At 42.8% G+C, this 25358-nt stretch overlaps 1 protein-coding gene across 1 annotated transcript in view; it reads right to left on the minus strand.

Annotated features, from left to right (window-relative positions):
• The window catches only part of SUSD1 (sushi domain containing 1), a 92425-nt gene that overhangs the window by 61864 nt on the left and 5203 nt on the right, over positions 1 to 25358 (minus strand). Inside the window, exons 2-5 of the mRNA XM_034774362.1 lie at positions 15703 to 15834; positions 13926 to 14081; positions 13015 to 13167; positions 4638 to 4817 (exon numbers count right to left, since the gene is read on the minus strand). Of these exons, the coding sequence (XP_034630253.1) occupies positions 4638 to 4817; positions 13015 to 13167; positions 13926 to 14081; positions 15703 to 15834 (621 nt within the window). The remainder of the gene's footprint in view (positions 1 to 4637; positions 4818 to 13014; positions 13168 to 13925; positions 14082 to 15702; positions 15835 to 25358) is intronic.

Genomic DNA, 25358 nt, shown 5'->3' on the forward strand with positions numbered 1-25358 from the left:
ATATATTTGAAAAAGTAGAAAACATCCAAAAAATTAAATAAATAGTATTCTATTATTAACAGTGCAATTAATCGCAATTAATATTTTTAATCACTTGATAGCCCTAATTATCATTATTTATTTGTATTACCATAGCGCTTAAAAGACCCAGGACCAGGAACTCTCTGTGCTTGGTGCTGTAGAGATACAGACAAACAACAGCATCAGCATTTGGGATGCAGGAATTTAGTTTGTATTGTTCCGAGCACACTGGGCCCTAATCCTCAATTAGGGTTCCTAGATGCTATTGCAATACACATAATAAGTAGCAATACAGTATTCCACAATGGACTAGAAATGACAGAACATAGGTGTTGTAATGATGCTCATTTTGTAAAACACCACCTTGTTAAAGAGAGAGAGAGCTGATGACGATATTCCTGTATAATGTCTCTCTAAAGAAAAGCTCACTGTTGTAATGATTATTGCTTTGTTTCTGATATTTACCTGGCCAAGGATTTGTAAACCTGTTGATACCTCCTAAATAAATAGATAGTAAAGAAAAAAAAAACTATCCCATGATGGAATAACAGGGGAAGGTAAGAAGCACAGCATAACCCATTAACAAGAAAGGATCTCCAAGTAACATTAACCTCTAAGGGCTGGTCTACACTTAGTCCGGACTTCGGACTAAGGTACGCAAATTCAGCTACGTTAATAACGTAGCTGAATTCGAAGTACCTTACTCCGGACTTACCGCGGTCCAGACGCGGCCGGAAGTCTCCCCCCGTCGACGCCGCGTACTCCTCTCGGCGAGCTGGAGTACCGGCGTCGATTGTGAGCACTTCCGGGATCGATCCGGGATCGATTTATCGCGTCTTAACCAGACGCGATAAATCGATCCCAGAACATCGATGGCGTGCCTCCGGACCAGCCGGTAAGTGAAGACTAGGCCTTAGGATAGAACCAGAAGCAATGGGTTTAAACTGCAGCAAGGGAGGTCTAGGTTGGACATTAGGAAAAAGTTCCTAACTGTCAGGGTAGTTAAACACTGGAATAAATTGCCTAGGGAGGTTGTGGAATCTCCATCTCTGGAGATATTTAAGAGTAGGTTAGATAAATGTCTATCAGGGATGGTCTAGACGGTATTTGGTCCTGCCATGTGGGCAGGGGACTGGACTCGATGACCTCTCGAGGTCCCTTCCAATCCTAGAATCTATGAAAAAAAACATTTAACAGTTGGATCTATCACTAATGTCTTCCAATAAGATTCTCAGGTGTCCCACAAGGTATCCATTCCTTTAGATATTTCTGTTGTCAGCAACAGCATAGAGATTCTCTGCCTGGCTCTGCCCCAACCCCAGTGTGGGTTAGAGAAACCCAGTGGCTAATCTACAAAAGCTGGTAATGATGCTAAGAGTGTTTGTTCCTTCCACGCCCCCTCCACTAGAGATTGCAGGAGCCAGCTATGACAGCTCCACATCAGGGGAATCTTTAGCTAGGGAGAAGTGGGTAGTTTCTGCTCCCTTTGTACCACCCAAACAGTACAACGGCAGTGGGGACAGGACTGAGAATCTAGTCCTTGGGATATACAATTACTTTTATTCCAGATAGAGGAGAGATTTTCCATCCCAGTAGCCATGTTGTTTTCATAATCCCAACATTTGAAAAATTATAAAAGCATCCAGAGGTTTGCTTTCCACTGCCAGTACATTTCATTCAAGCTTTGAAAAGAAAGAATTGCTTTAGACCAGGACAAGAAAAAATCATGGAGGAAAATTTCTATGGGTTATTCAAGTCTCTGTGGAGTTCATTAGAAAATAAATGTGGTAATAACTTGAAATTGGTTCACTTACTCAGCAATTTTGTGGAGCTTCATAATAAAATTATGGAATTAAAATAATAAAAGAGAAAAGCTCAAGTGAATGGAAGAATATAATTTGAAGCTAAAGTACGATGTGAAATCCAGAGTGAATCCAACACTACTATTCACGATTATCCTTTACTTTGTTAAAAAATGAACAATGGGATGCTATATTAAGAATTAAACCATATTTTTCCTCAGGCTCACAGATGGAGGCAAGGAGAAAGCTTAAATTATTCATTGAAAAATGGGCTTAAAGTAATTCTGAAGTTGTACGCAGAAACAGATAAATAGAAAAATTAGATCAAGTTTACAGAAAGCATGACCAAAACAACTTACAGTATAAAACCTTTAAGTGAAAATTTTTAAAAAAATATGTAGCAATGGAAAACAATCACACTATGATAGTTATCTTTCTGTCTCTACCTTGGTAAGCACGTATATGCTGCGAAACATTAGAATAATCTTTTCTTCCAGAACTACTGAATTATAAGCAAATGTTCAATCTCAGAGCCTTCAGTTTGAGACTACGTTATTGAAGCAGAGTGATATGTGACACTGACTGTTTTTAAAAGACTAAGTGAGGTTTTGGACAGGAGGAACTATAAGCAAGCCTTGCCTCAAGCCATCCCCCCACAGTTATCCGCCATCCCCAGCAAGACTGAAATATAGAAGTGAGAGAGCGGTGTTTTCTGTCTATGTAATCAATCAATCAAATGCTTTTTAGGTATCTGAGCCCTGAATTAAAACAAAGATATTGAGGCAGATTCCAAAAATAGAGGCACTTTTAGACAGTAAGACTGAAATATTGGCTAAGTACATTCATGCAGAGACTACAAGTGGTACCAAAGAACAGATGAATTAGCCATGCAGAATCAGTTCCATGAGATATTAATCATGTAGTCATTAGGAGAGTGCAACTGTGCCAAATTAAAGACTGAGTAAAGATGATAATTAAGCATAAGGGAATATCAGTTAATAGTAAGAGTTAATAAAGACCCTCTGAGTGGCTCTAAACTGGAATTCTGTCAGAGAACGTCTTTTTTGCTTACACGTGTTTTTCACCTTAATATGAACTTGACAGGCCACATCCCTGCATTCACAAAAAACAAAGGGCTTTATGGTTTATGTCAAATAATGAATAATAAAATGCTCACATAGTTACTGTTAGCAGCTGACAGCAGTCTAGACCTGTGGCTTGTAAAAGGATTGTAAATGATAGTAATGCTTTAATTTCAAAACAGTATCAGCATCAGTGTCAGATTGTGGGGATGGGCCAGAAGAGTGAGCAATAACCCCAGGCTAGAGTGGCAAAACCTTCTAGGCGGCAGCCTACTTAGGAGGGCTGCTATTGGTCAATTTTAGAGCCTCTAAGGATGTGTCTACACAGCAATTAAACACCCACAGCTGGCCAGGATCAGCTGACTTGGGCTTCCTGGCAACAGAGCTGTAAAACTGCTGCACAGACATGAGAGGAAGGCCCCAGAGCCTGGACTCTGGCCCGAGGCTGAACGTCTACATAGCAATTATTAGCCTTTTATTCCAATGCAGATGTACCCTAAGGCTACAGGTGTATTCTTACATTGAACGACTTGTCTCAATGTAAAATTCTAGTGGTGACAAAGCAGAGTTTTATCTTGATGCAGCTACTCAAGTTCATGACCTCAGCTAGTTACATCAAGGTAAAACTATGTGCCTGCTCTACCTCCAGTAGGGTTTGACATTGAGATAGCTATGGGGGGAGGGAGGGCATTAACAGTGAAGACATAACATAAGGGGTGCCAGGATTGGCTAGAGGGAGGCAGGGTGCTTCCCATTAACAGAGCGATGGGTGGAGGTGATGGGATACCAAAGTAATTCCTGGTTTACAACCAGATCTTGCAAATGCTTAGGCATGAGCATAGCTTCACTCACATGAACAGACCTACATAAATCAGTGGGACTACTCACATGAGTAACTTTACTTGCATACATAAGTAGTTGCAAGATCTGGCTCTAAGCCACATCAGATCCTTAGTTTGTATTAAACCACAAAAATATTTTCCTGCATCTTCCATTAAAACAGGGTTTATTTTAAATATATTTAACTTTAGCAAATCCAAACAAAAACAACAATGTTTAGGTGCCAAAGAATCAAAAAGTGATACAGACTAGCCTAGTTTCATTACCAAGCCAAACAAAATACAGTAGCAAAAGGAAACAAAAAACAGTAGCAAAAGTAGATTTAGGCCCAGATTTTAATGGTATTTAGGCACTGCTGTGCTCAGCTTTGCAAAGCTTAAATGATTTGGGAGCCTATATCTCATTTTCAAAAAGGACCTAGGCACTTAGGAGTCTAAATTACATTGATAGTAGGATTTAGACCCTTAAGTACCTAAATCCTTTTGATAATGAGATGTAGGCTCCTAATTCCATTAGCGGTTGTGCCATTGAGCCAGCAACACCTAAATACCTTTAAAAAATCTGGGCCATAGGGCCAGATCCTAAAATGTTGTAAATCGGTGTAGATTTCTGGAGCTACAGAGATTTACGCCAGTTGAGAAAGTGACACTTAGTTTTTAAAGTCATTTAGTTTTTATATTTTATGGTCTTATTAAGAATACACAGAAGAAAACTATTTAACTTATGCCTTTTATGTTGTAGGTGTCCTGTAAATGCTGCTAGAGTCTGCAGGTGAAATCTCAACCAGGCAATGGGGAATTCTCATTGATCGCCTCTAAATGGCGACCGCTACCGCTGGTTATTTCTGAAATAATTTCTATCATCCAGAAATCTGTATGTATATTTTCTTTACCTTTGCACACCAGATCAGCACCTTCCCATTGTCCTTTGGCATTACAAACTGCAGTCTGGTTACCACTTTCAATAACATAACCATGCAGGCAATTATAAGCAACTTCACTTCCATAGGTGGTAGTCCTTACAGGATCTGAATATGCATTCAAGACAGAAGGTGGGACCCCACAATCCACAGCTACAAGCAAGATAGAAAAGGGGAGGGGAGGGAAACAACACACGAGACATTAGAAATGTGAGAACATAAGAGGTTCATGGCTACGGCATGAGACTTTCCATTTAAAACAAATCTAAATGAGTTCACATTTATAAAAACATGCTCTGCTACACATTGTTTGAAGTGTAAAACAACTCCATTGTACTGAATCTGCATTACACAAAGGCATAAAATACAGCAGAAGGTGGCACAAAAGAGTCCATCTCTTTGATCCAATGCCCAGCACTTATTTGTTTTTAGTGGAAGCCTTAAAAAAAAAAAAAAAAAAAAAAAAAAAAAAAGGGGTGGGGTGGGGGGAGATTACCATATTTAGGTTTCCATCTGTTAGAGTGTAACAGACTGTCCTCATTGCTTCCTGGACACTACCATCATGCACAAAAATGCCCCCTACCCTCACAGAACTATGCTGTAATTTCAAATCACTCCTGATCATTAACTCCAAAAGGAAGTTATAGGCTTCCAAGACAAATTACATTCTCATCCACCTGTTTATATCAGAAAAGAACAAAGGACCTGTGCCATTTAAAATATCCTGATGTGAAATTTGGTTCTGTATTTGTACAGCACCTTGCACAATGGAGTACTGGTCCATAGTAGGGCTCCTACACATTACAGTAATACAAATAATTAACAATAAAATAATAGCAGCACCAACATGAGATCACAGTCTGGCGTGAGATCTGGCAAAGTTGAACTAATACCCACTGTGAAGTCATCATATGAAAATACTTTGAAATCTAGTTTTGGAATAAAATGTGTGTATTCTTGGTCTTCCTGAGCAAGAACAGATTGCAAACAGTTGGGGAAACATTTTATACTTGATATGGTAAAAGAGTCACCAGTGGAGTTTTAAGGGCCTAAAAAATGTTTTAAATAGCTCCATTGCTAATAAGGAAGAAGCCAGGGCTGCTATTCACAGACTTGCTGATTTGTCTAAGGCCTTGGCTACACGTGCAGCTGTACAGCGCTGTGAGGTAAACCTGTCTTCGTACAGCTGAGTAGGGAAAAGCGCTGCAGTCTATCCACACTGACAGCTGACAGCGCAGTGGCATGGCCACACTTGCAACATTTGCAGCTGTGCTGGGAGTGGTGCATTATGGGCAGCTATCCCAGCATTCATGTAGCTGCAATGTGCTTTTCAAAACGGGTGGGTGGGGTGGATTGTGACAGGGAGTGTGGGGGGATAGTGAGTGCTTTTTGGAGCATGTCAGCTCTCTATTTTGCAAGTTCCAAACTCATTTACTCACTCAAAGCAAGCTGCAAACTGTTTGCTTTTCTCTGTGGTAAGAGCTTTGAAACCGGCACTTCCGCATTCCTGCAGCCGGTCAGAACACTTGACAAGGTGATTAGTACAGCGCTGCAAGCGTTTACACTCACACCTGTGAGTCATAGCCACTCCGCTGCAGCTGTTATTCCTCTCGGGGAGGTGGAGTACTTGCAGCGGTGTACCCAGGGAGATACAGAGCTGTAAGTGCCCCCTGCCAGTGTGGACAGGGAGTGAGTTACAGCGCTGGGGAAGGCTTTACAGCGCTGTAACTCGCAAGTGTAGCCAAGGCCTAAGAAAAAAATTCTTACTGGCAGTTCAGGAAGGGACAATTGCAAAAGAAAAAAAAAGGGGGGGGGGAAATAGTTCATCTTTTCAGATTTTGAACAGTTATGTCAGGAGAAGGCAGCTCTTGTTAGTGAAACTAGCTTTTATCAAGAAATGGACACCACATATTTGTATTCCATGGATAGACTAAACGGAAAACAATTTATTTTGGGGAGGGCAGGAGACATGTCAGAAATGTACTGGATAAAACCATATTCTGAGGAAGTGGGAAGGAGCTCAGCTGGGATATGTTAATAGAAGTAATAAGTACATTTTGCAGAGAGTTACATGCTATTTATTGCTTTAGGCTCCAACCTGGCAATGAGCACTTTGTGGGTGGCAGGAGAGCACCAGCGCAGACTTTCATTGCAGGATCGGGGCCTTAAAATATATCCTGAAGATATTCAACTTTATCTCTTATTCAGGTTCTCAGAAGTTAGCTCTCAGTTGTTGTAGCACTAATCTTATTTCAATTGATCATTAGGTGTTAACCCCAACCCTGAGCTGGTATTCTGTTAGACTCAAGCAACGGAAGAAAAAAAAAAAAAAAAAAAAATCAAGATTTAAGACTGAAAGCAAGATACCAGATTGGTCAAAAACGCAGTTCAACGGTGTTAAAAAAGCCAAACGCACTGGCATTTCACTAGAGCTGCCTTCCACAAATGGGGATTTCTTTAAATAGATTGTAATACAGGACCACTGTATGCCATTCTTTACTTTTCTTTGAAAAAAAAAAAAAAATTCTGACCGTGATTCCAGATTTCCCATGTGATACCATTGCCTCACATTTTGTTATTTATAACAAATCAAGAACAATTTTATCTTCAATTTCCTGGAGCTCTTTTTCTGTCCTATAAATTACCTTCGGTGTTTATACCTAACCTTTCCCAGCCACATTACTGTTAGCATCTTTATTTCTAAGATGCCAACAAGTTGCCCCAGAAAACCAAAACACAGATCAGAAATTGAAATCTGCTGTTTTGAGGTAAAAATCTCACCTACATTAACTGACTTTTTAGGAACTGAGCCTTCTGCTTCCGCCTACCTGCTGCCAATGAGCACTTCAAGTTTCACATACCCAATGAAAGGATGCCCAAGTTATCCCAGGAAATACAGAATTCTGCATTAGTAAGTAATGATATTTTAGTGTGAAATCTGATGGAGATGGTTATTCTGTCACCAACGCCAAGTGGAAAGGGTACTGAGCTACATGAGATGCCGTTTGTTAACAGGATCTGATGACAGCCTAGTCCAACAGAAATCTTTTGTAGGAGGTTGCTCATAGTCTTTTTCCATCCTGGAGACGGTGGAACTATGGGGGAGAGATCACAGATGGCCTGATACTCTATTAAGAGCTCCAGGGATGCTTAGAAGAAATCCCCACATCTCTTAAGAAAAATTGATGGCTTCCCATTAAGTCAATGACACCTTCTCAATTGATGTTCTGGTCTGTGGAAAAGACTATTTGTGATGCATGTATGCAAAATGCCACAGAAATCTTGAATATTTTCTGAGCTATAGACCACAGAAGCACAGTGCTCAATGTGTTAAAATGTGAATGCAAAATCAGCTTCATTGCTCAAAATCACTGTATGTTAATGGCCGTGATGGCCCTTTTATTTCCATAATTGCAGTTAAATAAACATGCCATTGATACAGACCCACAAATGTGAGCCATAAGCATATACTAGCATGAGCTGCTCCTCAAACATCTAGACCAAACCAGAATAAATCACAGCTGCATTGCGTATTACATGTTCAGGGCCGGCTCTAACTTTTTTGCCACTCCAAGCAAAAAAAAAAAAAAAAAAAAAAAAAAACCCCCCCCCCCCCCCAAGCGCTGCCCTGCCCCGCCGAAACACCTCCCCCAGCGCCGCCCCGCCCCAACGCCCCCGCCGAGCACCGTGCTGCCGAAACACCCTCCCGAGCGCCACCCCGCTGAAACACCCCCCCGGAGCGCTGCCCCGTTCTAGCCAAACACTCCCCCGAGCGCCACCCCGCCCTGCCGAAACACCGCCCCCCCTAGCACTGCCCCGCCGAAATACCACCCCACCCCGAGCGCCGTGCCACACCATGCTGCCAAAACAAAATCAACCCACCCCCCCCCGAGCGGCGCCCGGCCAAAACAAAAACAACTAAAAACCTCGAGCGCCGCCCCATTGAACCAAATAAAAAACAAAAAAAAACCCCAACCCCGAGTGCCCCCTGCCACCCCAGGATTGGCCGCCCCTTACAAGGTGCCACCCCAAGCACGTGTTTGGTCGGATGGTGCCTGGAGCCGGCACTCCAAAATTTCACTAATGGCGGACAGAGGACCCCGGGCATTGGAGACACCAGGTGGGACCCGGTTGCAGGGCAGACACCCCGAGCCCCAGGGAGAGCGGGGCTGGGCAGTTGGGGCCGGCAGCCAGAGCCCTGCCACCGTCAGCAGGGGAGCCGGCAGCCCGAGCCCCAGGGAGAGCGGGGCCGGGCAGTTGGGGCTGGCAGCCTGAGCCCTGCCCCCATCAGCTGGGGAGCCGGCAGCCCAAACCCCAGCGCTTTGCATGGGGCTAGCAGCCGGAGCCCCAGGGAGAGCGGGGCCAGGCAGTAGGGGCTGGCAGCCTGAGCCCCACCCCCATCAGCGAGGGAGCCAGCAGCCCGAACCCCAGCCTGAGCCCCAGGAATTTGCCAAATCTCATCTAAAGCCAGAACCACGGCCCTCCTTGTTACCACCAGCCACAACCTCACTGGAAGCTAGAGGTGGGTGAAAAATACCAAGCATTTTAAGTTTTTAATTTATTTCACATTTTTCAAAATTCCCCAAGAAAAATTTACAAAAAACTGAAACGGAAAAATGGTCCATTTTCAAAAACTGTTTTCATGAAACATTTTCTGATTTTTGAAAACCAAAAATGAATTTATTTTTATTAGAAACCATTTTTTTAAAAACAAAAGCCAAAAAAAATATTTTACAGAAACATTTTTGGTTTCTGGTTTTTCTATGTTCGTTAAAAAAAGTTTCAATTAAAAATATTTTTTGAGAGGTTCATAGATTCCGGGGCCTGGTAGTTGGGGCATCCATCACACTGAGGAAATTTAAACTTAAATCCCTGAAAATATTCATTTTTAGGAGGGGGTTCACGAGATTTCACAATTTAGTGAAAGGGGTTCGCGGGCTGTTAAAGTTTGGGAACCACTGCTCTAGAGGGTAGCCACAGCTAATTTCTGCAGGCAAACAAAAGAGAACACAATTGCAGCACAAGCATAGATTTAAAAAATAATCTGCCTGGGGCCATGTATTGTCATTTTAAGCTGGTTTGCTGGTTTCACTCTATTTTCCAAGTTATTCCACTTATGAAGCCGGAAATCTTTAGTCTCTTCCTATTTTGTTAGATCAGAATGTGGTATCTGAGTACTAAGGAGCGCATGTTATATTACACAATTACAACTATCTCAGTAACAGGGTGGGTCAGTAAACCTTGAATTTCCTCTGATGGTCATGCTTCCATTTCCTGAAATGAGCCCTAGTTAGTTATCACTTTTCAGGGGAAAAGTCGGTGGAAGAAATCTGATGTGCACAGTCTCAAGAGGAGATCAAGACCCTGTTGGGCATCTGGAGTGAGGAAAGCATTCAGAATAATATAAATTTGGGCAGAGGTAATCAGGTTTACCAGTAGCCCCTTCATTGCCTGGCAGACTTCAGAATCCAGTTACAAATTAACGGGTGCCACACAAGAAGTGAAGAACTCAATCAACATCTCTGTCTCTTTTTTGAGAAGCTGAACCGGACACTAGCACCACAGAACCAGTGAATCTTGAGGATGGTGTGGAACCTGAGGTATCAGTAGAGAAGGAAAAGGAAGCTGGGGCTAACAGGATGGCTGGGCCACAGAATAGAAAAGCCCTGATTCAGGTATTGAGATGTGTCTTTATGAATGCAGGTTTTGGGCCATCAACAATGCCATGAGTGAGGTACTGGAGGTACTGGGTGGTACACAGACTCGAAGGTCAGAAGGGACCACAGCGATCATCGAATCTGACCTCCTGTATAACGGTGAAACTTGCCTGAAATAATTCCTGTTTGAACTACAGCATAGCTTTTAGATAAAACGTCCAACCCCAATTTATAAGTTTCCAGCAATGGAGAATCCACCATAACCCTTGGTAAATTGTTTCAATAGTTAGCTACCCTTACTGTTAAAAATTGCACTTTGTTTCTAGTCTGAATTTGCCCAGCTTCAACTTCCAATCATTGGATCTTGTCTGGAGGTTGGTTTTGTTGTAGAGATAACAGAACTATCCTTGGGGGGGTGGAGGTAGAAATTTCAGGTCCACAATATACCTGGTTGATTTATGTTTTTAATTTTGCCACAGCAAGTATTAAACCTCCCCCAAGGAATAAACAACCACAAAAATAGAAGTACTGAGCGGCTGTGGTTTCCCAGGCATGTGACAGAGGAAACAGCATTTGTTAAGGGTGGAAACTTTATTGTAGAAAGGCTGAAGTTAAATGACATGCCCTTCAATGAAAGCTCAGTGGCCCAACCTGCCTGTAATGGTTATATTTCTTTGTTACAGTCTTCTGAGTGACCCTGCTTTCTTGTGAGAGAGTCTACTGTTAGAATAAAGAACAGGAGTACTTGTGGCACCTTAGAGACTAACAAATTTATTAGAGCATAAGCTTTCGTGGGCTACTGCCCACTTCTTCAGATGCATATAGAGTGGAACATATATTGAGGAGGTATATATACACACATACAGAGAGCATGAACAGGTGGGAGTTGTCTTACCAACTCTGAGAGGCCAATTAAGTAAGAGAAAAAAAATTTTTTTGAAGTGATAATCAAGCTAGCCCAGTACAGACAGTTTGATAAGAAGTGTGAGAATACTTACACGGGGAGATAGATTCAATGTTTGTAATGGCTCAGCCATTCCCAGTCCTTATTCAATCCTGAGTTGACTGTATCTAGTTTGCATATCAATTCCAGCTCAGCAGTCTCTCGTTGGAGTCTGTTTTTGAAGTTTTTCTGTTGTAAGATAGCCACCCGCAGGTCTGTCATGGAATGGCCAGACAGGTTAAAGTGTTCTCCCACTGGTTTTTGAGTATTATGATTCCTGATGTCAGATTTGTGTCCAAATGGCTGAGCCATTACAAACACTGAATCTATCATCGAATCTGACCTCCTGTATAACTGTCTGTACTGGGCTAGCTTGATTATCACTTCAAAAAAAAATTTTTTTCTCTTACTTAATTGGCCTCTCAGAGTTGGTAAGACAACTCCCACCTGTTCATGCTCTCTGTATGTGTGTATATATATCTCCTCAATATATGTTCCACTCTATATGCAGCCGAAGAAGTGGGCAGTAGCCCACGAAAGCTTATGCTCTAATAAATTTGTTAGTCTCTAAGGTGCCACAAGTACTCCTGTTCTTTTTGCGGATACAGACTAACACGGCTGCTACTCTGAAACCTACTATTAGAATATGAGGAATATATATACTGCTTTAAAAAAAAAAGTTATATAGTCAATTAATTTATTTAAGTTATTCAGACAGGGTTCCAGTGATGTCAGTGAGATATGCAGGTGATCAGCACCTCTGAAAATTAGGCAACTTATTGAAGGGCTTAACTTGAAACTCTCAAGTAGGAAATTTCAGCCTAACTCAATATACTACAAATGTATCCTTAGCTGCCAAATTGTTGCAATACTATGTAAATGGAAGAACTAGGTAGTGGCAAGTTAGTTCCATAATCACTAGCTGTTCACTTCACGTTGGATACATGTGTGCATGACAGCTATATTGAGGATTGCGAGTGTTGTGTCTCCTTCAGATATGGAGCTGCAATTTTAATTGATACTGGAGAAAAGAAGAAGAGGGAAGACAAAGTATTTATTTCAAGTTCAGATTAATTTCTTTTTATGGCCAAAAGAAATCAAATAAACCCAGAGTCGTTTATTCTTGCATACAGCACAGTATGTTATCAAATGGCTAATTTATTATTTTATTCCTCTTTCCTAGACTTATTTTATTCACCTGATCTTATTCACCAGCTATTTATCCCGCTCTTCCTTTCCCCTTGAGGCAATCTGATTATGAAAATAGGATGTGGCAGATTTCTTCTTTACTCAGAAACTAACTACACCTCTACCTCGATATAACGCAACCCGATACAACACGAATTCAGATATAATGCAGTAAAGCAGTGCTCCGGGGGGGCAGAGCTACACACTCCGGTGGATCAAAGCAAGTTCAATATAACGCAGTTTCACCTATAACACGGTAAGATTTTTTGGCTCCCGAGGACAGCGTTATATTGAGGTAGAGGTGTATATCACCTTCCTGGCATATTTCACTTCACCGACCTTGCACACTCAAACCACTGGTGAGAGCCTATAGTGCTCTATAGCCATTGTCAACCTTATCATCCAAGCATCAATGAGACATGTTGAATTTGCAAAAACAAAAAGGTAACACAGAGAGGGCTACAACCTGGGAAACTCAGAACTGTAGGTCAGTGCAGGAACCGTGATATCGTGACGGATCTGATTGTATCTGTTAGCATGAATAACATCCATAGGCTCTCACCTTTGCACGAAACAGTATTTCCAGATGGATGAAGAAATTCTGTTCCATTTTCTGGTCTATATCCTTCCATACAATAGCAGTGGTAGCTTCCAACAGTGTTCACACATTGTCCCCCGACACCACACAGACCTGACAGCTGGCACTCATCTATATCTATAAACCCAGAACAAACGTTACAATCTTTTTAAGTGGTTTTATTTTTAGAGCCCAATCCTGCAATGTACCAAGCGTATCCTAGAAGGTGTAAAGCACCCTCAACTCCCGCTAGCCTCACTGGGAGATGTAGGGGCTTATCAACTTCCAGGAGGTCCTCAGCACCATAGAAGATTGGGCCCTTACACACACAAATCTATAACTTTACTATCAGTTTTTAGTTAATAAATGGCAAACAGACATTATCGTCTCCAGTCTACTTCATGCTGACCAGGAAATACCCAGTAGTATCTGTATTTTTGATCAATTAAACCTGAGCAGTCATTGTGCCATGGAAGTACACCTTCAGCTGAAGGAGAATATTCCACAGTAAACAAAAAATTAAACTGACATGCAAGGAAAAATAGGGAAGTGGAAAGAAGGAATATTATCCTATTGTCTTAATTTCTGGTGTCATTTTGCCAGCCAGGCTTTTGTACAAACTGAGCTTTATACCAATAATTCATATTAACAAAACAAGAATGAGTGGAAGACAGCAGAAAACATAATGGGACTAACTTGCAGTAATGAGAGCTAGATACGGTAGCAAGCGTTTGCAAGTTTGGGATGTACCTTAGGCGCAGGTGTCTAATAATTGCTTTTATGTACTTTCGAAAATAAAATCTTAATGTGATTGCAAAGAAACAGCCATGTTTGTCATAGAAAATAGATTATGAGGTCCCAGATCCCTAGCATGTGAGCCTAGATATTGTATGTACCTGTACAATACGTGCCATCATTGGGGATAAATGTCTTGTTGTTGTTAGAGGGATGGTATCCTTCAAGACAAATGCAGTAAAAACTTCCATGTGTGTTGTGACATGATGTATGCTCGCCACAGATCTTACTCGCTCCAATCTGGCATTCATCTTTATCTGTTGGTATATTCAAAACACGTCAGAGATTAAAAATCAAATCAAATCAAATCTGTCATTGTCAAGCAGTCAGACTTTTCCTGACCATGTTTTTTTCTAATTTGTTAACTCTGTAAATAATCACCTGTCATCTACAGTATTTTGCAACTGTTGTCCTAATACAGGCTATCGTCATTGTCACTGGACGTCACCAGTTCACTTACTGCTCCATCCACGTGTGATACACAATATTAAAAGGGAGCAAAGATGGGCAAGGTAATATCTTTTATTGGCCCAACTTCTGTTGTGGAAAGAAACAAGCTTTTGAGCTGCACAGAGCTCTTCTTCAGGTCTGTACGGCTCAAAAGTTTGTCTCCTTCACCAGCAGAAGTTGGTCCAATAAAAGATATTATCCTACCTACCTTGTCTCTCTAACATCCTGGGACCAACGCAGCTACAACACTGCAAATATTAAAGAAACAATGCCAACTTAATAATTATATATTGGAAACAAATAACATATGTTATTAACACTACCTATGAATATTAGAACTGGAAAAATCTGTAAAATCCATCTCAGTTTTGTTTATAGTCAGTTTCATTTTCTGGTTCTCGGTGAAGTAATGATTGGGATGCTCATGATGAATGGGAATATTTGTTTTTAAATTTCCACTGAAATTATATTTTTTTTTAAACAATCATGTAAACATTTAGGTTTTGTGGAAAAAAAATTTTTTTTTTCAAAACAGATTTTGGATCAAGTTTAAGTTGACAGTCTCTAAGTCAAACGTCTTAAAATTTAAAAAACGAGGTAAACACACTATCACCAGTATTTGTTTTGATAGTTTACTGGCTACAAATCATCACTTCTTTTAAATGCAATTGATGAAATCCAACCCAACGTTCCCCATCCTCTGCCATTGTTAACAGATTTGAAAAACGAATCTGTCGGCATTTTTGGTTTTGGAGCGACTGTCAGGTATAAACATAGGTCTTATTCTAAGAACTTGGTGTCATCATCCAGGACCAGATATTTTGGTAAGGACTTGTCTACATTGTTTGTTCATGTTTGGCAACCCAGAGTTTAAACCTATAGCGCTTTAGCCTGCTGCACATTAACTGGCCTTGTAGCCCATGCTGCCAAACACAGAAAGTTTCCCAGTGCACTTTGACTGCACAGCAGTTTGCCAAAGTACACTGCAGAACATTTAGTGCCTTGTAGCAGAGTCCACCCGGCCACTTAGGGCATGTCCACATTACCCATTGGATCGACGAGCAGCGATCGATCCAACGGGGGTTGATTTATCGCGGCTAGTCTAGACACAATAAATCAACCGGCGAGCGCTCTCCCGTCGACTCTGGTACTCCAACGGAGCGAGAGGAGCAGGCAGAATCGATGGGAGAGCGTCAGCTGTCAACTTACCACATTGAAGACACCGCGGTAAGTAGATATAAGTACTTCGACTTCAGCTACGTTATTCACGTAGCTGAAGTTGCGTAACTTAGATCAATCCTCCCTCCAGTGTAGACCAGGCCTTAGTGTGGGGCAGGCTAGAGTATTGTAGATTTATACCCTGGCTTGCTGCGCAGTAACAGACCATGGATTGTTAGCAATTGCACACATTCATAAATCATAGCCTACCTTGACAATAAGTCCTCCCATTACCCACAAATCCATAGTTACAGATGCAGACGTTTTTGCCTTCTTTTTGCTGACACATGGCGTTAGCATGGCAAGTGGCACAGACATCTGGGACTGAACTATTTGTTGCAGCTTAAAGAAAATAAATACAAAAAAATGCCAAAAATTTAGTTTGTGGATCAGCTCAGTGCCCGGGGAAGGCAGCATTTAGAGTTTAATAAATAGATGAAACTTTAAATTGATTCCTTTGAATTGAAATCAAGTCCCATATCATACCCTGGTTTGAAGCAAAACTTTGGCCCATTATAAACGGCCCAGACTAAGAAAACGGGGAGAAATGAAAATGAACTGAACATCACAGCACTAGGAACATGGCATTATGTAGACATTGCTAAATGAGACTAGTTGGCACAATCCAATTAATAATGTTTATGAGTTTCACGTTTAAACCAAGTTGTACAAACCAGTCAAGTTACACAATTAATCCATAGAATTGTATTACTTTTTGTTTCAGAAGGTGGAGGAGGTAACCAGTGCCTGTGCGCCTGGTGAATCGCAGTGTGGAAGTACATATCCTTGAGGTCAAGAGCAGCATACCAGGCTTTCTGATCCAAGGAGAGAAATGATGGATGCAAGGGAAACTGACTTGAACCTGAGCTTCTTGACAGATGTTCAGTTCTCATAGGGGTCCAGTATTGTTCAAAGCCCCCTCCCCCACACTCAAGCCAGTTTACTTAGGGCTAAGAAAGTAAGGTGAATAGAATCCTCTACTGAGAGGGAATGTTCTCTATAGCACTGAAAGGGAGGATGGTCTGCATCTCCGGTAAAAGCAAATTCTTGGGAAGAGTCCCTGGATGGGGATGTGGAGGAGGGATGGTTAGCGGGAAGGAAGAGAAACACAATGGTCTAAACTCTCTGGACCACTCCAGGACCCAGTGGTCTGAGGTGATACTAGACCAGGCCTGTTGGAAGGCGCCAGATGGTTGCTAAATAGAGGGGAGGTCTTGAATCACAGGCAGAGTGGTGTGCTGTCCACAGACACGATGTCCAACCTGCTGCCCGGTCAACACCGATGCAGAGTGGTGTGACTGGGAAGTAGATCCTGTAGCGGGATTCCTCCCTGAGGATCTCTGCCTGCAGCTGGGTGGTTCGGGCTGTGTGAAATGTGAGAACGGCTGTTGGTGCCGCTGATAAGGGTGGAACCTGAAGTGCCTCCTTTGGGAGGCTTTGGCATACATCCCCAATGTTCTGAGGCTGGATGTAGAGTCTTGCAGGGACTTCATCGCCTCATGTCTCCTCTCGTGAAAGAGTGAGCAGCCTTCAAAGGATAAGTCTTCAATTGTTGCCTGCAGTTCTCTAGTGATGGCTGCTGAGACCAGCCAGGAGGAGCACTGCTTGGAGATTGCTGTTGCCATTGCCCCAGAAGCCATATCCGTGGCATCCAGCGCTGCTGATTGCACAGTTCTAGCTACCACACGCCCCTCCACAAGGATCATCTGGAACTGGAACTTGTCCCTGCAGTCATGTGGTATCTTGTCAATAAATTATTACCACACTCCAGTTGATGTGGTCAGAGTTTACTAGGCCTGCCTGATAGCTGGAGAACCTCATCTGAAGGCTTACCGTAGATATGCCTTTTGGCTGAGCAAGGCAAGGCATTTAATCTCCTTGCCCTTTGAGGTCAACTTCTGGTGGCCCTGCCGAGTTCTCTCATTAGCCGCCACCACCACCAAGGACCCCAGTGCTGGGTAGTTCAGATCCAATGACCGGGATCTGGTCCCTCCTATCTGCTCATTTCGATGTTGTTGCCACCGACACTGAAGCCCCGTATATTATAAAATGGCTAATTTATTATTTTATTCCTCTTTCCTAGACTTATTTTATTCACCTGATCTTATTCACCAGCTATTTATCCCGCTCCTCCTTTCCCCTTGAGGCAATCTGATTATGCAAATAGGATGTGGCAGATTTCTTCTTTACTCAGAAACTAACTACACCTCTACTTCGATATAACACGACCCGATACAACACGAATTTGGATATTACGCAGTAAAGCAGTGCTCCGGGGGGGCAGGGCTGCGTACTCCGGTGGATCAAAGCAAGTTCAACATAACACGGTTTCACCTATAACGTGGTAAGATTTTTTGGCTCCCGAGGACAGCGTTATATCGAGTAGAGGTGTATATCACCTTCCTGGCATATATCATTCTGCGCCTTGTGGGCTGGGCCATGACAAAGCCGCAGCCCCCATAGAGGCCACATGCTCCACATGCCATAATCACAGGGTGCAGAGGTCCACATCAATGGGAATCATCGGTATCAGTACTGGGTCAAACCTGTGCCATCCTGCATCCTCGGTCATGGGTAGGTACTCCAAGTCCCCTTTGGAGACCCTGAGAATGCAGAGTCCTGGGACCCGCCTGGGGAAGACTGACTACTGTCTTAGAAAACTGATAATGAGAAGGCAGTTTTCTGACAGGGGTGATTCTCGCCCTGTAAGCGTTCAGAGGGCTTGACCAGAGCGCAGGAAGCCCCAGAGTGACCAAGGCTCTAACAGACGAAAGAGTGCCAGTACTATAATCCAAAGAGGTGTAGCGCATACCAGGTGATGCTACAAAGGCTGTCGGGCACTGGAGTCGGAGGTAATAAGGCAGCCAGTGCTGGAGTGAGGCTCCTACTGGTACCACCTCAGAAAGTGACTGCTCCCTGCCTCAGTACCAAAAGGCTAACATTGACACTGCTGTGATGTAGGTGACCTCCTTTATGGTGGGGTCTGCTCACCTTGTACCGGCTTCAGTGCTCAGGGAGCTTCTCTGAAGCTTTGGGGGCACCTTTAATGTTCAACAGCCTGGTAGTCTTCTGAAGCCTTGCAGCAAGGTCCCAGGAGGGAGAGCTTCACCTCTCCTCTGTGGAGGTCTTGCACTAAGAGTCTGACTTGTCCTTATGCTTCCTTGATTGCCAATGGTCTCCCAAGGGCCCTCACTCTTGGAACGTGGGGTCAGAGTACAGCCTCATGCCTGCTCCACCAGGAAGGCCTTTCAAAAGAGTCTCTCTGGAGCGCAGGGTCCATCTCAAAAAGGACCTCCAGATCTCGTAGCCTTCCAGGATATGTCACTTGCCTAGACACAACAGTCATGTCACGTGTTCATCACTCAGAGAGAAAACTCCCTCACCGGATGGGCAGTGTCACCAGAGACTGTGGGGAAAGGAGCCCCTTTCTCTCTGAAGCAGGGTGAATAAAAATCAATTATTTAAAAAAAATGTAAATCGGATTTTTTTTATTTAAATCAGTTTTTTTTGATAAAATGCTTTTTGAGGAAAAATCCTATCTAAAGATAGTTTTAATTAAGACACATTATAGCTTAAAGATATCTCATCATGAAATAGGGATTATAAATTCTAATTTTATAGTATGAGACAATATTGTCATGTAATGTTTAAGAAAAGTTTTGTAAATGAGTTCCAATAGCTCATGGATTAGGGACCCAATCCTTTGGATTTCCAGGGGCTTCTGTATAGAATATTCATGTTAATCTTTCTATCTACCCAATGGGACTCAGTGCTCAGTCTAGAAGATACCATCAGAGATGCTTAGTTTTGCAGTTTTCAAACTGTGGATTTGTCTCCATGCTTGTTAACAGAAAAAATGTTTTTAAATAAATAAATAAATAAACAAGCAAACATACAGAGGTGAGAAATAACAGACCTCAACCCTACTGTCCCTCTGCAAATTTGTGTACACAGAGTCAATCCCTTACCTTTCTCTAAAAGTGCAAAGTTTCAAAAAGTTCAGTGAATAGAAGATTGTTGGGGGGCGGAATAGATCTGGATGAGGAAAAGAAGTCTGGAGATAAATGTAATATTTAAGAAAAATTTTGTAAATGTCTGCCTGTAGGGGGCCAGGATGGCTGCCCTCCGAACCTGAGGGTAAAGGGCCTTTCCCTCAGCCTGAGTGGGCGGGGCCAGCCCAAGCTTGCTCCACCCCCCGGAAGGGGAGGGGTGGAACAGGAAGTATAAAGGGCGGGGCCCTTAGCTCAGTTAGGGTAGCACCAGGGAGGGAGGCAGACACAGACCGTGGGCTGCTCCCTTCAGAGCCTGTTGCCAGACCAGGGGAGGCCCTGGACCCATGGAAACCTCACCTGGAGGACGGACTGGGGCTGCCAGGACTGCCCGCTGCCGAGTACCCAGAGGAACTGGAGGAGTCGGAGGGGGAGCGGGAGCTGCCAGCAGCCGAGTACCCAGAGGAGCTGGAGGAGCCTGAGCCTGAGGGGGAGCCGGAGCTGCCAGCAGCGGACTACCCCGACGCACTCACGGGACCAGAGGGATTCGGGCGAGCAATCGGGTAGGAAGTAGCCCAGGGACAGAGCTGCACAGTGGTGAGTCTATGTAGCGGGACGACCCCGCTGACCCAGTGGTGGGACCCTCGTTCTGCCACTGTCAGGGCCCTGGGCTGGAGCGCAGTGGTGTAGGGTGGGCCTGCGCTCCCCTACCCGGCAGAGCCACGCCGGGACCTTTGCCGGCGCTCCCCTGCCTGAGGGGCGCGCTACTGACCTTTGCCGGCGCTCCCCTGCCTGAGGGGCGCGCTACTGACCTTTGCCGGCGCTCCCCTGCCTGAGGGGCGCGCTACAGACTCTGGCTGGCGGCCGCCCCGCCGCTAATTCCCCGCTGACGGAGGCGTGACCCAGGCCGGCCAGTGACCTCATAGCTCCCCACCGCCCCCTAGCGGGTAGGTGGGCCAATGCCGATCACACTGCCACTGGATGTTCACTAAACCTGTAGTGCCATTAAAGCAAGCTTCTCATGTCCACTACCTCCTCACTAGCGGAGTTCATTTGCCTGAACACACAGATACCACTTTGACCATAAATAGGGAGAAAATATGAACTCAGAAAAATACTCCAAATAGTCTCTCTTGGACCCCTCTAGCTGCACGGTGGCTTAAGCTTCTTCTGAAGATCCAGAGCGTTTTATTAATCTCTTATGTATTGTGTGTATTACAGAAGCACCTCATAATATTACTGTTTATACTGTCTGGTATAAGTGGCTAGTATTCGAAAATTCTACTGGGCTACTTGCCCAGGAGAAGTAATTTTCTTTTGACAGGTCATTAAACTATTTTCCCCACTATCATCATGGTACAGAACAGAGGAGTAATTTTTTCCAGGCTTAGTAAATTTCTATTTCAGTTTTGCAAGGGTAAGCTAAATCATGGCATTTGTATTCTGCGTGATGTTTTGAACAATACCATAATGAAGACTTTTATACAGCTTCAGCATGAGTTTGACTTGCCTGAACATCATACTGACATAAGCTCCTTTACTACAGTAAAGCAAAAATGTAAAACAGCTCCTGAAAACCATCCAGTCTGTTCTATACTAAATCAATTAGACAAGATTCTTCATGAGACCTCTAATACCTCTAGGGCATCACACAACTCTCTAGAGCCCCACACAAGTCTGAAGGGTCTTTCTGACAATGATTCAGTATGACTATATCATATGCAGCTGGGTAATTTTAAAAATACATTTTCTATGATAACTTGATGAACCTTCATACCAGGCACTTCAGTTTAATATTATCCACCATATACACTGGGATCTGACTGAGTCTCCTGTACATGCTGTCATGAAAACCTACTGCCCAGGATTAGCTGGGGCGCTCAAAAGAACTATCTTCGCTCACAACTGTGACAAACCCCTCTGAATTCTAGTTGTGTTCTAATCTAGGCAGTACCTCCCAACTTTCCAGTACGGCGCTTCAATGGCCACTTAGTGCCATTTTGACAGGCAACAGATTATACTGACTACATGAAAGGCCGAGATCATAGCGAGTACTGATTCCCTTACAGCAGAGGTTCTCAAACTGGGGGTTGGGACCCCTCAGGGGGTCGCGAGGTTATTACATTATAACATCTCTTATTAAGTTTTCTGTGTATTGCTGAGTACAGTTTCTAAACATGTAAAGATAGCCTCAAGAGGAAGGCGGATGAAAAATGTAACCAGTTTTTCACGTGTTTTCTACAATGCCATATCATGCTATACAAAAAGTGCCTCTTCAGCTGCAGTGTTTTATTTTTTACTCAGTGCATTTCAAAAACATTTTAAATTCTTTTGAAATACCTCAAAATTCCTACTTCTAAGATGCGGCCTTTATAAATTATTTAGGTTTTTTTTTTTAAACCAAATGAGCATGGGAAGCAAAAACATGTTAATGTGCATTTGCAACCAATGTGCATTAGAAAACTAAATTAAGTTAGAAACAGCTATAGCAAAAACTAACCCACAATATCTCAATCTGCTGATAAGAAACAGGGAGTTTTTTCCTCAGTTTTCTGTCACATTAGATAAAACTGCTTATTTTCTCATTCTCTGTATCAGATAATAAAGTTTTATCACTTGCTCACCCCTTACAATGTCTATATATTCTCTCTCTCTAAAAAAAAAATCACCTTTCCACTTCAATCTAGTCAATAACCTCCATTAAAAGCAGCTAGATACAAAACTTAATCCAGTCCCTACTGAAGTCAATAAGAAGATTCCCATTGGCTTCGGCAGGAGCTAGATCCAGACCATAAAGATCTGGAACACAATGAGATCAATACAATACATTTGAACATCATTAGGAGACCACCTCTCATGAACATATATAATTAGCTGTCTTAAGGCTAAACATAAACAGTTCACTATATATATTTAAAAAAAAAATCAAGGAAGTACTGCTATGAAACACATTACAAACTGAAACACATCTACTGATGTTCATTTATTGCCCACCTCTGAAAAGAGGTGTACTTTACTATATGGCATGAAGAACCTCACAAGGACTTGGAACATGGTTTTAAAGTAATGGAAATCAGTAACACAGCTCTCATCACACTTTAAAAACCGCTGAGGCTTTTCAACGGTCTGTACTGAAACCCCAGAGTCCAGTCTGTTCAAAAGTCATAGATCAGGCAAACTGAAAAACTGGAACAGCCACTACACCCTAAAAAATGTAAAAATGGGCTAAGTATAGACCAGATGAAAGGACATGCTCTTGATGGAATTAGGAAAATTTACACCAGGCCTGATTTTGGCCCTATATTGTAATACATGATTACACATAGCAGATGGCCTCTATGTAGATTTTCATTGTCTTGAAATAAATCCTTTACTTTATGGTCAATGTCACAACTCCTCCAATTCAAATATCCCTAGGTTAATTTATCTAAGACCATTTTCTTCTGGAAGGGGAAATCTGGCCACCCCACTGTACATTTCTCAACTGTCTGTATCACGTGAACAGTGTAGCACAGGTGTTTTTGTTTTATCTTCAGTAGAACAATCATTCCATTAAAAGCTTGGCATTAGTATTACAGTCAATGCTGAGAATTTGCTCATACAAATAACATAAAATTTTTGTTTAGGAATCCTAGTAACCTCAGCTATCCTTCATGCAGGAGTAAGTTCCAAAAGGAACTGTGGTTACCAAAAACATCTTTGCTACAAATGGAAAAAATTCAATACAGAAAAATGTTAGCACACAACTATTATTTTTCTTCTAAAACAAAGAAAAAGACAATGGAATCAGAAGTATGTAGTGGCAGCACAACCAATTCAAAATTATAAACATCAAATCAGAAAGTCACCTACATTCTTTCACAGCTGAGAGTTAAAGTCCTACTAAAGGAGCCAATAGAAAGAAAATGACTTGGAAACAAGGGAGCGAAGGAGAAAAATTACGTCTCTTTAACCTAAATAAATATCTGTAACTTTGTTTTAAAAAACAACATCCTTTTACTTGTAGGGAAACCACCTGAAAACTGTTGCCTGCTGCTTTTTGTGGAAGTGGGGAGATAATATTAATAGGTACTGCCATACTAGATCAAAGCAGTGGTCCATCCCATCTAGAATCCTGTCTCAAGCAGTGCCCAGTACCAGATGCTTCAAAAAAAAAAAAAAAAAAAAGATGCAAGAAACCCTAAAGTGAGCAATTCTAGAATTATTTCATGCGGGGGGCGGGGAGGGGGGGCAGGGGAGGAATTTCTTCCTAACTTCCTTGGCTAGAAGCTGTCTTAGGCCATGAAGCATGAAGGTTTATATCCCTGCCAAACTTTGGGGGTTATTTATTTTGATAACCCTATGTAACATATAGGCAGAGCCAGATAAATATACAGTCTTTTTTAAATATTTCTAAGCTATTTCAGAAGTTCCTTCATCCCACGCCCTCTCCTAAAAAAATAATTAAAAGGGAATTATGTTTTTTTAAAAATAAGTAACTGAAATGAAGTTTTGCCTGATACTGCAAAAATATTTTGGTACAAAAACAGAATTACTCTTACCCTGATGATGACTGTTGTTTATTACCCAAGTAAGGGGCTAAGTGCATTAAGATCTATGGTTGAAGACAGCAGCTGAATATTGTTATTACAATACCACCAGCCTGTATCTTCACTAGCTTGGAGGGGGTTCTATTATCGGACCTCATCCTCTCCACCACTTAAACTCTCACAAATAACCACAGCAAGTTGAACAAGCAATGTTCACATTAGAAATGCTCTGGGGGCGGAGGAGTAATTATAGTTAAGAGTCGTGATCAAAAGTTTGGAAGTAGTTTTATTTCTTATTACCACAATTTTGTGTAAAGGAGACACTGCCAGAAATGAATGCCTGAAAAATACAGGAGGGAGAGTCTCTTTTGTACTTTGCCAACATTTGTATAAGTCATCATGACCATATAGAGTATTATGCAAATTAAAGCGAGCCATGCGGTGTGTATACAAGTGTATACCGGTAGTTGTTTGGTTTATGAGGAGCATGAATAACAAGCATCCATGTGGAGCATATATATATATGGAACATGTATACGACAACCTATGCAGTCTGTAAGGAGGTTGTGGGGGACGACACACGACTGAATAGAGATGGGTATGAGGTTGTATATCAAGGGAGGTGGTGTATCAATGAGGTTTCTATAGGGTTGAGTAGGGGCTATGTATAGGGTGTGTGGGAGGATTTTTATTGAGGGGAAAGTGTCTACGTTTGAGTAGGAGGTATATATAAGAGGGACTGGAAGAGTGTGTATATTGAGGGAAGAATCTATAGGATACATATGAAGGGGTAGGAATGTTTAGGAGACCCCAGAAGGGATAAGTATAGGAGGAGTGGGTGTGCATTGGAGAGTTGGGGGGGGGGGGGGGGTATAGAGGGGCCAAGAGGACATGGGTATAAGGAAGGGTAGGTGTGCATAGGGGAGCCCATAGGGGGTAGGTACAGGGGAGCCCATAGAGGGGCTCCATAGGGGGTAGGCACAAGACAGTGGGTGTGCATGGAGGAGCTCCATAGGGAGTAGGCACAAGACAGTGGGTGTGCATGGGGGAGCCCCATAGGGGGTAGGTACAAGACAGTGGGTGGGTGTGCATGGGGGTACCCACCACCTCTGGGCTCAAGAGAGTGGGTGTGCATAGGGGAGCCCCACAGGAGGTAGGTACAAGACAGTGGGTGTGGGTAGGGGAGCCCAGAGGCGGTGGGCACAAGCCAGTGGGTGTGGGTAGGGGAGCCCAGAGGCGGTGGGTACAAGCCAGTGGGTGTGGGTAGGGGAGCCCAGAGGCGGTGGGTACAAGCCAGTGGGTGTGGGTAGGGGAGCCCAGAGGCGGTGGGTACAAGCCAGTGGGTGTG

This window comes from Trachemys scripta, chromosome 6 (genome assembly GCF_013100865.1).
Source record: "Trachemys scripta elegans isolate TJP31775 chromosome 6, CAS_Tse_1.0, whole genome shotgun sequence".
Lineage (NCBI taxonomy): Eukaryota > Metazoa > Chordata > Testudines > Emydidae > Trachemys > Trachemys scripta.